This window comes from Cyprinodon variegatus, unplaced genomic scaffold (genome assembly GCF_000732505.1).
Source record: "Cyprinodon variegatus isolate N-32 unplaced genomic scaffold, C_variegatus-1.0 Scaffold195, whole genome shotgun sequence".
NCBI classification, from domain to species: domain Eukaryota; kingdom Metazoa; phylum Chordata; class Actinopteri; order Cyprinodontiformes; family Cyprinodontidae; genus Cyprinodon; species Cyprinodon variegatus.
The window spans coordinates 959198-971973 of NW_015150648.1; the positions used below are offsets into that span (position 1 = coordinate 959198).

General features: G+C 40.3%; 1 protein-coding gene across 1 annotated transcript in view; it reads left to right on the forward strand.

The window, feature by feature from the left end:
* The window catches only part of arid4b (AT-rich interaction domain 4B), a 71647-nt gene that overhangs the window by 40935 nt on the left and 17936 nt on the right, over nucleotides 1-12776 (forward strand). Inside the window, exons 8-14 of the mRNA XM_015379577.1 lie at nucleotides 626-767; nucleotides 1784-1863; nucleotides 10282-10358; nucleotides 10895-11043; nucleotides 11133-11205; nucleotides 11313-11407; nucleotides 11521-11618. Coding sequence (XP_015235063.1) covers nucleotides 626-767; nucleotides 1784-1863; nucleotides 10282-10358; nucleotides 10895-11043; nucleotides 11133-11205; nucleotides 11313-11407; nucleotides 11521-11618 — 714 coding nt within the window. The remainder of the gene's footprint in view (nucleotides 1-625; nucleotides 768-1783; nucleotides 1864-10281; nucleotides 10359-10894; nucleotides 11044-11132; nucleotides 11206-11312; nucleotides 11408-11520; nucleotides 11619-12776) is intronic.

The following is a 12776-nucleotide window of genomic DNA, read 5'->3' on the forward strand; positions in this document are numbered from 1 at the left end:
CATATACAATTCACAAAATGTCATCTTGAAGCACTTAACAGAGAAAATTCAGATTAGCTAACCGTTTTCTAAGGAAGTAGCATTCATTCATTAGCAGTTTTAATATTTTGTAAATACAGAGGAGTCCCACTGATTCCTGTTTGCAGTTTGAAACAAGCTATTGATGGAAAAGCATTTTGAAAAATGTTTCGTATTGGTGAAAATGTAACAAATTCCACTCCTTGTGATTTTAAGTGAAAAACTACAACCAGAAAGATGGTGGTGGTAGCTGTTGGAATAGCTTTCTGCAGCAGAGATGAGGGCGTTCAGCAGAAAGGGTGGAGCGAAGTGCAAGAAGAATAAGGCGGCTCTGTTTATATGTTTTAGTTGTGGCCTAGTCAAAGTCCAGACCTAAATCTAACAGAGAATCTTTAGCAAGACTAGAAATTTGTTCATGTTAAATGTTCTCCATTGATTCTAAATTAGCTTGAGCCATTTTGCAGCAAGGAATAAAAAACGGAGAAACTCTGTAAGGAACAGATAAAGTTATCTTGCTCCAGCTTAAGAAGTTTGGATGACCTAAGTTTAGTGTTAAAATGCATTAACCTGCTCCCTCCATCCTCTAAATTGTTATTTCCTCCCACAGTCAAGAGGAGGAGTTGTCCTCCTCCTCCAGTGAAGAAGAGGAGAGCGACCAGCGGCAGAACGAGGATCTATTCGGTAAGGTGGTCTGTGTGGAGGGGGCAGTCACCGCTGACAAGAAGAAGAGCACGTGGTATCCCGCTCTGGTGAGTTCACACCTTTCTCTCCCAGCTGCCTGGTGCCGCATCTTAGCAAAAGAAAAAAAAAAAAAAAAGACCACAGCTGCTGATCTAACATCGTAGCCACAGCTTTGTGCCATTTCATCAAAATGCCTGCTTATGTAACACAAACACTCAGCAGGATTATGTGATTGCTTTGGAGCTCAGTTGCCTTGAATTGCCACAACATGCATGTTTTGAGCTAATTTCCCCGCGTAGGGGGAATGTTTTCCTACGGTTTCTCTAGGAATTAGAGCTTATCTGAGCAGCAGTGAAGCACAATCAGGTCAGTAGTTTCCAGCCCATGTCTTCAGATCCATTTATAAACTCAGCCTGTGTTAGAACACACTGATATGGGAACTGCTCTTTGTTGTTTGTATAAGTGCTACCACTAGAAGTGGGAGAATGGCAGAGGGTGGGGAAAGCTGTCCTTTTAACTGTGCTCAGCACAACCCCTCCTCCTGGATTTGTTGTTGTTGGATGGGCTCCATGCTGCCTCCTTGTGACTGAATAGAGAAGAGCATTACACAGCAGCTTATCGGTGTTCCCCCTGTGCTGCTACATGTGTCATGCCGCAGATGATCCATGGCTGCAGCTAAAGGTTTTTATTCGTCCTGACTTGGATTGTAAAAGGGGGAAAGGTCATGCATAAGTGTTCACCCTGACAGTGCAGCATGTAAGTCACTGTGTTTAGGTCGAGGCGTTCAGCATGCAAGCATGTTTCTGCTACAGAGTCCAGGAGGCGGCAGGCAGAGAGTTAGTGGGGATCATAACACCAGGGCTGCCTCCTCTCATGGTTTTGCTTCTCGGCTCCTTCCAGCAGTAACACACACTGCTATAAGCTGCTTACTCCTCAAACACTTATCAGCTCTTTTTTTTGTTTTTGTTTAGCTTTTTGCTTTCATACAGAAAATTGATTTTAGCTCTGTAAACACTTCAGCTCCTTTTCCTCTTGAATCTCATCTGACTTTTTGTCTATTTCTTCTTTTTCTTTGCACAACAAGGTCATCTCCCCAGACTGCCATGAAGACATGACCGTGAAGAAGGACAACGTCTTCGTCCGGTCCTTCAAGGATGGCAAATTGTGAGTGTGAACAATAAACCTTCACCATCTTTTGCACGGAGCCTGTTGTTTGTGACTCCTAGTGGAGATAATACCTATAGTTAGCATTTAAATGAGATGAACTCACTGAACCTAAATGATCTCTGGAAGCATTCATGCTCCTTTAACTTTAGCACATTTATCATAATAACAGCAAACCGAAATGTGTAACTAGTTATTACTTTAAATAGATAATAGGATATAATTGTGGAGCGGAAGGAATTTTTTTTTTAAATATTGTTAGTTATTTCTCCAAGTAAAAATGTGAGACAAACACCTTTGTTACCCGCCTATTATACGTCCATCTAGATAGACTGAGCTTGAGTTACTTGATGTTTGGCACAAATTCAGTCAGTCTGGATGAAGAACATCTTTAAAATCCCTTATTTCATCCACTCTGACCTGCTTCTTTGTTTCTACTGAAGGAAATCATCCCCGGTAAGCATGATCCTGCCACTACCATGTTTTATGGTTGGAATGGTTTACATCCTACCATATGTGGGTCATTAAGTAACTGACTAGAGAGAGAATTGCTCCTGAAAATAGGTCAAAATCAGTCAGATTCGATGGAGCCTCTGAGTCTGCATTATTGTCTTGCCCCAGATTCCCCATTGGCCATGCGGTACAATGAGTTTTACTACAATTGCACTCCACACATTTCAGATATCAGACTTTCCCAATTATGATGGGACATCTTATGAGGTTTGTTCTGTAAAAGTAAAAAAAAACAATCCACTGGACTTGGTTTCCAAGATTTGAAGACGTTTCGCTTCCCCTCCAGGAAGCTTTCTTCCATCTTTCCTTTGACTCTGACTCTAAAGATGATTCCCACAGCATAATGCTACCATCCCCATGTTCTGTACTGGAGATGAATTGTCTATGATGATCGGAGGACGAGGCTGCACAGTGGAGCTGTAGGTAGCACTGCTGCCTTGCAGAAAGATGGTTCCGGGTTCGAATCCCGGCCCAGGGTCTTTCTGTATGGAGTTTGCATGTTCTCCCTGTGCATACGTGGGTTCTCTCCGGGTGCTCCAGCTTCCTCCCACAATCCAAAAACATGACTGTTAGGTTAATTGGCTTCTCTAAATTCTCCTTAGGTGTGAGTGTGTGTGTGAATGGTTGTTTGTCTCTGTGTTGCCCTGTGATGGACTGGCGACCTGTCCAGGGTTTACCACGCCTCTCGCCTGTAAACGGGCTGGAGATAGGCACCAGCACCCCTCGCAACCCCAGCAGAGATAAAGAGTGACGGAAAATGGATGGATGCCTGTTCAGTCTGAAAAATAATAGGTTAATCAAATTGAAATTAATCAGTTTTTTTCTGTCTATATAATCATAAATAATAAAAAAATTAGTTGAAGGGAAAATATATATTTTTCAGAGTCAAAAGAATAAAAGCTATTATCTTTGCTGTGAGGCCAAGTGTTTTCTTTTTCTGCCCTGCTTTGTAATAATCTTTTCCAAAGGCTGGGAGTTACTGCTGAGGTGACATATTGCAGCTTCCCTGCAGCCTACATCCAGCCCTGATGCACACAGAAACATGTTGCCCGTAGTAAAGATGGATAGAGAAGTTGTGTCATGTGCTTCCTCTGAGCCAAAAGTTCATCATTGCAGTCTCTATATGTGTGTGTGTGTGTGTGGCTACAGACAAACTGCTACATTCAGTCAGTATTTGTCTTCTCTTCCAAAAGCAACTCGTTCAGCTGTTAACACGACAACCTTGACGCGTTCTTTAATAGATGCCGCTGCAAAAGTCATCAGAGCCGTCCTTAATCTACATCTGCAGCACAGGAAGTCTTATCACTTGTGTTGTGGCCAGTAGTTTGGTGATAGGATGGGCAATGATAAATGAGACAAGAGCTGGAAGTCTGCTACATCTCCAAGCAGTCCCATCCTAATTAAGCACCTCATAGCATCTCACCTCACTGATTTCACTTGTTTAAGTCATCACTCTGTATTTTGAGTGGCTGTTTCAGAAGGAGGATAAATCTATATTACTGCTTAGGAGATTTTCAGTGTTATTTATCAGCAGCCCTTCACCTGATCTGTTTCTAAAAGAACATGGATTCAGTTCTTGCTTCATCATTAAGTATGCATGATGATTTGTTTTGATTCTTCCAGCTTAGAAATTTCGAATAAAAATACAACTGTAAACATTCGATACTAGTACCCAATTTAAACCAATATTTAGGTCAAGCAGTGGTTCTGAAAAGTGGGAATGAAAGACGGTTTGTACAGATGGTGCCTGTGAGATGATTGCTGCTGACTTATCCATTGATTTTCCATCTCTGAGGTTGACATTTGTGGTCCAGGGCTAAATGTCTTTTCAGTTGCAGTTTGTCTTGACATGTGCGAGTACATTAAAAAAATAGCTTCATATCAAAGGAACAGGGAATGAGTCAGACCTAGCCAGGAGTCTATGGGATCTAACGGATCCATTTTTAGTGCGTCGACGTGAGCGTTGTGAAATCACACAACTCCTCCAGCAAGTAATAACTCACTGAAAGCAGTGCTGGAAGATTGAAATCCCTCCAGAAGTTTTGGATTCACTGAGCTGGATCGGTCATTAAGAATTACAGGAAGGAAATGTTAGAAAGATTTTGAGTTATTATTGTGGTCTTTCTGGGCCTCCTAACTCTGCAGGCAGTTTCATCAAACTCTGAAGAGCTCCAAATATCCTAACCTGCACTTTAGATACCTGTGGTCATCTTGATTCGCTATGAAATTATGGCTGTAATAACCGGTTATTACTTGGTACAATATCTTAAAAGGACTATTTGTCACAAAGGTCTATCAGTCTATGTTTTACTGTGCAGTTTCTTAAAGTATTCACACCTCTTTAACTTTATCACATTGGAACCATAGCTAGTGGCATTTATTTTAAAAGTGGTCTGACAGGAAACAGGATGGAGAGAGTGGGGAGATATGTAGCAAAGGTCGATGGGTCGGGTCTTCAGCCCTGAAGTCTCTCTTTAATGCTCGTGCTCTAACTCTTGCACTTTTTTAGAGTCTTATTAGCTTTTTATTTTTCTACCTTTCAGCTTTGATGCTGAAACCTGTTGGCTTGGACCTAGGCAAGGAAAAAATACCTTTTTCCATCCTTTTGGTGGAAATGTAAGTTGGAACTAGTTTTGTCGGATAGAACCTTTTTTGGTCAAAAATCCCCTTTTACCCAAAAACACTTCAGGTAAGTTTAGTGAGAATCACTGGAGAAAAATTCACAATTAAGTAAGGTGAAGGATACGTGATGCTGAGGGCCTGTTTCCCCTCTTAAAGCCACGGAAACCTTGTTGGAGTGCATGGCTTAATAAAATCTTTGATTCCCTGAAATCTTAACGAAGGACCATGCTGCCTCTGCCAGAAACGTTCAAACAAGTCATTAAAGAGCCTTACAATAGTTTTTTGTGTGGAATACGTCTCTACCAGCTTTGCTCATCGTCTAGAGGTCGACTTCTGCTGGATATTTTCTTCATCTATCTGTCCATCAACTCCAACCACCTTCCCTGGAGAAAAAAACAAAACTTTCCACTGCAGTTCTACCTCCACTACCGTGCTTCTGAATGGGGATGCTGTGTCCACATTGTCCACATCAGAGCACCTTCTCTCTAGCCTGACGTAGTCCTACTCAATTCTAGTCAGAATATGAGTCTGATACTGCTCCATAGAGCTGTGATTATGGGGCGTGTTTNTGTTCAGTCTGAAAAATAATAGGTTAATCAAATTGAAATTAATCAGTTTTTTTCTGTCTATATAATCATAAATAATAAAAAAATTAGTTGAAGGGAAAATATATATTTTTCAGAGTCAAAAGAATAAAAGCTATTATCTTTGCTGTGAGGCCAAGTGTTTTCTTTTTCTGCCCTGCTTTGTAATAATCTTTTCCAAAGGCTGGGAGTTACTGCTGAGGTGACATATTGCAGCTTCCCTGCAGCCTACATCCAGCCCTGATGCACACAGAAACATGTTGCCCGTAGTAAAGATGGATAGAGAAGTTGTGTCATGTGCTTCCTCTGAGCCAAAAGTTCATCATTGCAGTCTCTATATGTGTGTGTGTGTGTGTGGCTACAGACAAACTGCTACATTCAGTCAGTATTTGTCTTCTCTTCCAAAAGCAACTCGTTCAGCTGTTAACACGACAACCTTGACGCGTTCTTTAATAGATGCCGCTGCAAAAGTCATCAGAGCCGTCCTTAATCTACATCTGCAGCACAGGAAGTCTTATCACTTGTGTTGTGGCCAGTAGTTTGGTGATAAGATGGGCAATGATAAATGAGACAAGAGCTGGAAGTCTGCTACATCTCCAAGCAGTCCCATCCTAATTAAGCACCTCATAGCATCTCACCTCACTGATTTCACTTGTTTAAGTCATCACTCTGTATTTTGAGTGGCTGTTTCAGAAGGAGGATAAATCTATATTACTGCTTAGGAGATTTTCAGTGTTATTTATCAGCAGCCCTTCACCTGATCTGTTTCTAAAAGAACATGGATTCAGTTCTTGCTTCATCATTAAGTATGCATGATGATTTGTTTTGATTCTTCCAGCTTAGAAATTTCGAATAAAAATACAACTGTAAACATTCGATACTAGTACCCAATTTAAACCAATATTTAGGTCAAGCAGTGGTTCTGAAAAGTGGGAATGAAAGACGGTTTGTACAGATGGTGCCTGTGAGATGATTGCTGCTGACTTATCCATTGATTTTCCATCTCTGAGGTTGACATTTGTGGTCCAGGGCTAAATGTCTTTTCAGTTGCAGTTTGTCTTGACATGTGCGAGTACATTAAAAAAATAGCTTCATATCAAAGGAACAGGGAATGAGTCAGACCTAGCCAGGAGTCTATGGGATCTAACGGATCCATTTTTAGTGCGTCGACGTGAGCGTTGTGAAATCACACAACTCCTCCAGCAAGTAATAACTCACTGAAAGCAGTGCTGGAAGATTGAAATCCCTCCAGAAGTTTTGGATTCACTGAGCTGGATCGGTCATTAAGAATTACAGGAAGGAAATGTTAGAAAGATTTTGAGTTATTATTGTGGTCTTTCTGGGCCTCCTAACTCTGCAGGCAGTTTCATCAAACTCTGAAGAGCTCCAAATATCCTAACCTGCACTTTAGATACCTGTGGTCATCTTGATTCGCTATGAAATTATGGCTGTAATAACCGGTTATTACTTGGTACAATATCTTAAAAGGACTATTTGTCACAAAGGTCTATCAGTCTATGTTTTACTGTGCAGTTTCTTAAAGTATTCACACCTCTTTAACTTTATCACATTGGAACCATAGCTAGTGGCATTTATTTTAAAAGTGGTCTGACAGGAAACAGGATGGAGAGAGTGGGGAGATATGTAGCAAAGGTCGATGGGTCGGGTCTTCAGCCCTGAAGTCTCTCTTTAATGCTCGTGCTCTAACTCTTGCACTTTTTTAGAGTCTTATTAGCTTTTTATTTTTCTACCTTTCAGCTTTGATGCTGAAACCTGTTGGCTTGGACCTAGGCAAGGAAAAAATACCTTTTTCCATCCTTTTGGTGGAAATGTAAGTTGAAACTAGTTTTGTCGGATAGGTCAAAAATCCCTTTTTACCCAAAAACACTTCAGGTAAGTTTAGTGAGAATCACTGGAGAAAAATTCACAATTAAGTAAGGTGAAGGATACGTGATGCTGAGGGCCTGTTTCCCCTCTTAAAGCCACGGAAACCTTGTTGGAGTGCATGGCTTAATAAAATCTTTGATTCCCTGAAATCTTAACGAAGGACCATGCTGCCTCTGCCAGAAACGTTCAAACAAGTCATTAAAGAGCCTTACAATAGTTTTTTGTGTGGAATACGTCTCTACCAGCTTTGCTCATCGTCTAGAGGTCGACTTCTGCTGGATATTTTCTTCATCTATCTGTCCATCAACTCCAACCACCTTCCCTGGAGAAAAAAACTAAACTTTCCACTGCAGCTCTACCTCCACTACCGTGCTTCTGAATGGGGATGCTGTGTCCACATTGATATGGAGAGTTAGTTTTCCACCACCGATCACGTTGCACATAGTCCACATCAGAGCACCTTCTCTCCTCATGTTGGCTAGGGGTGTGCAAAATAATCGTCATGACGATGCATCGCGATTCTAATTTTTGTGATCTACTGCATCGATTCTTGATGCTAAGTATCGATTCTTAATTTTAAAAAATGAACAAATGATGCATCGATGCATCGCAATATTTCAAGTATCATGATGCATCGTGATAGAATCGGATTGTGGCATGTGAATCGTGATTTGAATCGAATCATGACTTCTTTGCCAATACCCACCCCTAATGTTGCCGTGTCTTTAGGACTGGTGCAGGTACCAGATCTGCTCGGGTCATTGCCCTTTCTTATGACGTCAATATATGGCAACTCCACTCGGAAAAACTTAATTGCACCTGTTTCTTAAGGCTCAAATCTCTTTGGGAGTCTCAACACACTATAACACTTACTTGCTGTTATTTTACGTTTCATTGGCCATCTAAAGTAGCCGAAGGTAGAAAACAATCATAGTCAGCCTTGAAGGAAAGACTGAGCCCTGCCATTTAACAAGGTGACAAAAAAGTCTCAGCTTATTCAGATCTGAGGGCAGGGGAGGACAAATAAGACATCTTAAAAAATGACCTTTGTAGAGATTTTAGACAAATAAAACCGTTTTTCTACTTGAAGAAAACGAACGGTTGTTGTTGACACAGATTTAAAAGTAGTGTAGCTTAATATGGCTAACTGACTGAGCTAAAAGAGGCTAACCTGTTAGCTAGTGAGCACAGCTAGCCACAGCGCTACCCAGCTCTCCGCCTATATATAATAAGCTAACAGTTAATTCTTTCACCATAAACAGATTTTTTTTCAGCTTTGTTATCGATCAGGTAAAACTTGATTGGTCATTAGACACATTAGGCACACTAATGCTGGGTGATGTTATTATCGTTGTCTGGGCAACCACAATGTTTTGCATCATGTGGCAACGTTCAGCCAATCATGTAGCGTAACTTCACTGGCATGTACACCGGATCTGACAGGGTTCCCGCGGGTCTTAAAAAGTCTTAAAAGGCATTGAATTCTTCAAAATAAAACCAAGGCATTAATTGGTATTAAAATGGTATTAATTTTTAAAACCTCATACATAGGATTATTTTTATTATGATTTATTTTTGTAATCTAAATATAACATTAAAATTTACCTTTTTTTTTATACAAAAAAAAAAAAAAACAGCTCGCCATTATTGGTTCCGTCCCGATAGCGGAACCAATAAAAGCGTTGTTGCGGCCGGGACATTTGGGAGATGCGCCATTAACTTTTTGTCGGGAAAATATGAGCAAGTGTAAATGTAACCAATATTGGCTCCAGCCAAGAGTTTTCTCCATGGCTAAAACCAGGGAACATACATGAGGCACAGTGTATTTTGTGCAAGAAGCGATTCAAGCTCGGAACGATGGGAATTAAGGCAGTGGAGTCGCACATGCGAAGCACGAAACACAAAGCCTCAAAATGGAGTTACCGAGAAACAGCCGGTATTTCTCAGTTTTGTTCCACCCTTGTCTCTGCAAGGAATATTAAAGCATTTTGAAAATGTTCTACATGTAAAATGTTATGTTACTGAGATGCCTGCAAAGCCCTGTTATTGTAATTTCGTTTGATTTATTTATTATTTTGTGAGTAACTTAATTTCATTTGAATTAAATCTGTATTTCATAACGGAATGTGCACTTAATTTTAACAGTACATCTTTATTTTTGTCCTATGTTTGAGAAAAAACTTAAGCTTATAGAGTACTTTGAAGTACTGTTTACTGTTCTGTAGTTTTGTAAAGTTTTGATGGAAGCACAACGCCTAATTTAAAATGTAGAATTTAAACCAGGATATTTTTATTCTAGTTTCTTAAAAGTTCTTGAAAAATGATGATAATAAAAAAAAAATAAACTTTTTGTATAAGCATGTGTTTTTTACATTTTTGCATAATTGCTTTTTTAAATGGCCAAATAAAATAAAAAAATAAAATATGCGATTAATCGCGAGTTAACTGTTGATAATATACGATTAATCGCGATTAAAATTTTTAATAGTTTGACAGCACTAGTTAAAATAAACCTTTGGGTTAAGTTGTTGCAAGCAGGTTTTTCTTGTGTTTCTTGTGAATTTGATCTTAAATTTATATTTCAAGTGGCATTAAAAAGTCTTAAAAAGTCTTGAATTTAACTTGCCTTAAGCTGTAGGAACCCTGTCTGCTCAGTTGCTTACAGAAACCAAAGTAAACCGTGTCTCTAGTGGCTATTAGCAGCACTCTGCCCAGATGCTGTATAGATGTTGCTGGAAAACAAGGCTGTAAAGGCATTCTGTTAAAGTATTCATAATTCACACACGTTTTAATTTCTGTAACTGTTTTGCAGCTACATGGTGCTCCGGAAGGACGTCAACGAGCTGAGCAGCGAGAATCCTCCGAAAGCCGACGCAGGCGTCAAACCAGGTATCGTTCTAGGAAAGAGATCTGGTGCACATAATGTTCTTATTCCAGACATCTGGTGGGCTTTCTTTGTTTGTTGGCACATTTACCTGAAAAAACAAAAGTGGGCTGCTTTGAGGCGGGTTGTAGAAATTGAATTTTTTTTTTTTTGTTCTGGGAAAAGGCAGCGATTGAGAGCTTCCGTCCCTGTTGGATATATTTCTATTTGAAGTCCTCACCAAGGTTTCCATGCAGCGCCCCCATTTATTTTCCTTTTCGCTGCTCCACTCTTAGTCTAATTACATCCAGGAAACAGCTTTGCATTATCTCAGCTGGGCTATTCACAGGTGGTTGACTCACAACTGTGATGTGTTCAACTATACAAAGCCTGAAACGAGCATCTGCTGAGTTGGCGAGGCCCGCCTGTAACACGGTGGCTCCTGCTGCTCTGAGCCGCTGCACATATTGTTTATCCATAGATTGAAATTTGCTCGTTTAGATCAAAATTTCTCATTTTAAAACTTTACAATATTTATGTTTTTTGTGTGTGTTTCTGTCAGCTTTGGACGCAGCGTTGGAGTTCCGGCAGAAACAGGTTGTACCCAGCTGCTGGAAGACGGAAGTGAAAGAGGAGAGCTCCAGCAGCGAGGAGGAGGACGAGGATGAGGAGGACGAGCAGGAGGAAGACGGCAGCGGGGAAGAGGAGGAGGTGAGAGGCGGCACTGCTCACCACCTCTCGTCTCTGCATCCTCCAAGTGAAAAACAGTCCTCATCTGTTCTGTTGTTTCCTGTCTGCAGGAGGAAGTGGAACCTTTCCCAGAGGAGAGGGAGAACTTTCTGCAGCAGCTTTACAAGTTCATGGAGGACCGAGGTGAGCGCAGGATGCATCAAACTAATGTTTACAGAGTTTACTTCTTATGGCTCTTACCAGGGTTCATGTGGAAACACCTCAAACTTTTGCATGTTTATCATCTGTAGGAACGCCCATCAACAAGAGGCCTGTTCTGGGCTACAGGAACCTGAACCTTTTCAAGCTCTACAGACTGGTCCACAAACTGGGAGGCTTTGACAACGTCAGTGTCCCTTTAAGCTCGTCAGGAAACAGCAGAGCCATGTTTGTTATATTTATCTGTGAATGATCAAATCTGCCCTTGTCTTTTTTTCTTTTTTGTTGGTCTTTGAACAGATCGAAAGCGGCTCTGTTTGGAAGCAGGTCTACCAGGATCTGGGCATCCCTGTGCTCAACTCAGCAGCTGGCTACAACGTCAAATGTGCTTACAGGAAGTATGTAGTGGAGTCATCTTTATTGTGTCAGAAATGTTTAAAATGCAGCTTTTGTTTCTGTTCCTACAGCTCCCTTCTGGCACTCTGCATAGCGCCACTTTTATGTCAAAACCTCCAGAAACAAAATAAACATACCGGTAATTGAAAGTATATTAAACTACTTTTGCGCATGAAACATCACGGAAAAAAATCTGAGGGAATTCCACTTTACCCATGTTGCAGAAACTTCCACCATTATTCAACTTTCAACCATCGTCTTCACTTATAAGATAAAGTTGGACATTAAAAGTCTTCTTCCTGTGCAGAGGCACCTTCGATAGCGCAGCCGTTCACTAGCGAGGGCGCCGCATAGAAACTTGTGCATGTGCGCAGCTACTGGTGAGATCCTGGGCGCGCCCATGGAGCTATTTTCTCACCGCGAAGCTGCAGGTTTTTTTTTCGCATAAGTAGTTTAAGATATTTGCGAGAATGTTTATTTTGCTCTCTGAGGTTTCGACGTGCCACAGATACCTTATGTACAAAGCATTGAAAGAAATAAGCTCATCAAGAATTGTCTGTAAAAAAAATCAGTTATCACTTATCACTTATTGGTTGTCATAAAATGTATCATCAAAGTGTATTTTCTTTATTAAAAGTAGATGTTTTTTTTTTATTTTATTTTTTTTTATTTGCCTTAATTAGCACTTCCTGTTTTCCATGGGTATAAATCTAATACAGGGTTTCTGTGGGTCATTAAAAATCATTAAAAGTCATTAAATTATTTTTTTTTAAATTAAGGCCTTAATTGGCATTAAAAGTCATTATATTTGATTACCGTGGCATTAAAATGCTTTGGAAAAGAAGCTTGAGGCGGAGAAAAGGCTAGAGAATGGAGAAAATGCAAATTTGAACCAAAGTGGCGGGAAAACGAGGAACTCGGGACATGGCAGCCTGTCCATGCTGTAGATCATGAAGGATTTTGCCGTGTATGTATATATGTATATATATATACATACATAAGACATGGGTACTTGTTGATGGCATTAAGATTGTTTCTAAGAGCATTAAAAAGCATTAAATAAGAGTTACTCATTTATGTATAAACCCTGTAATAAGTCAAAAGATGAGAGCATGCCATTTAACTAAGCCAAATGTGTGTAAATATTACAAACAAATAGC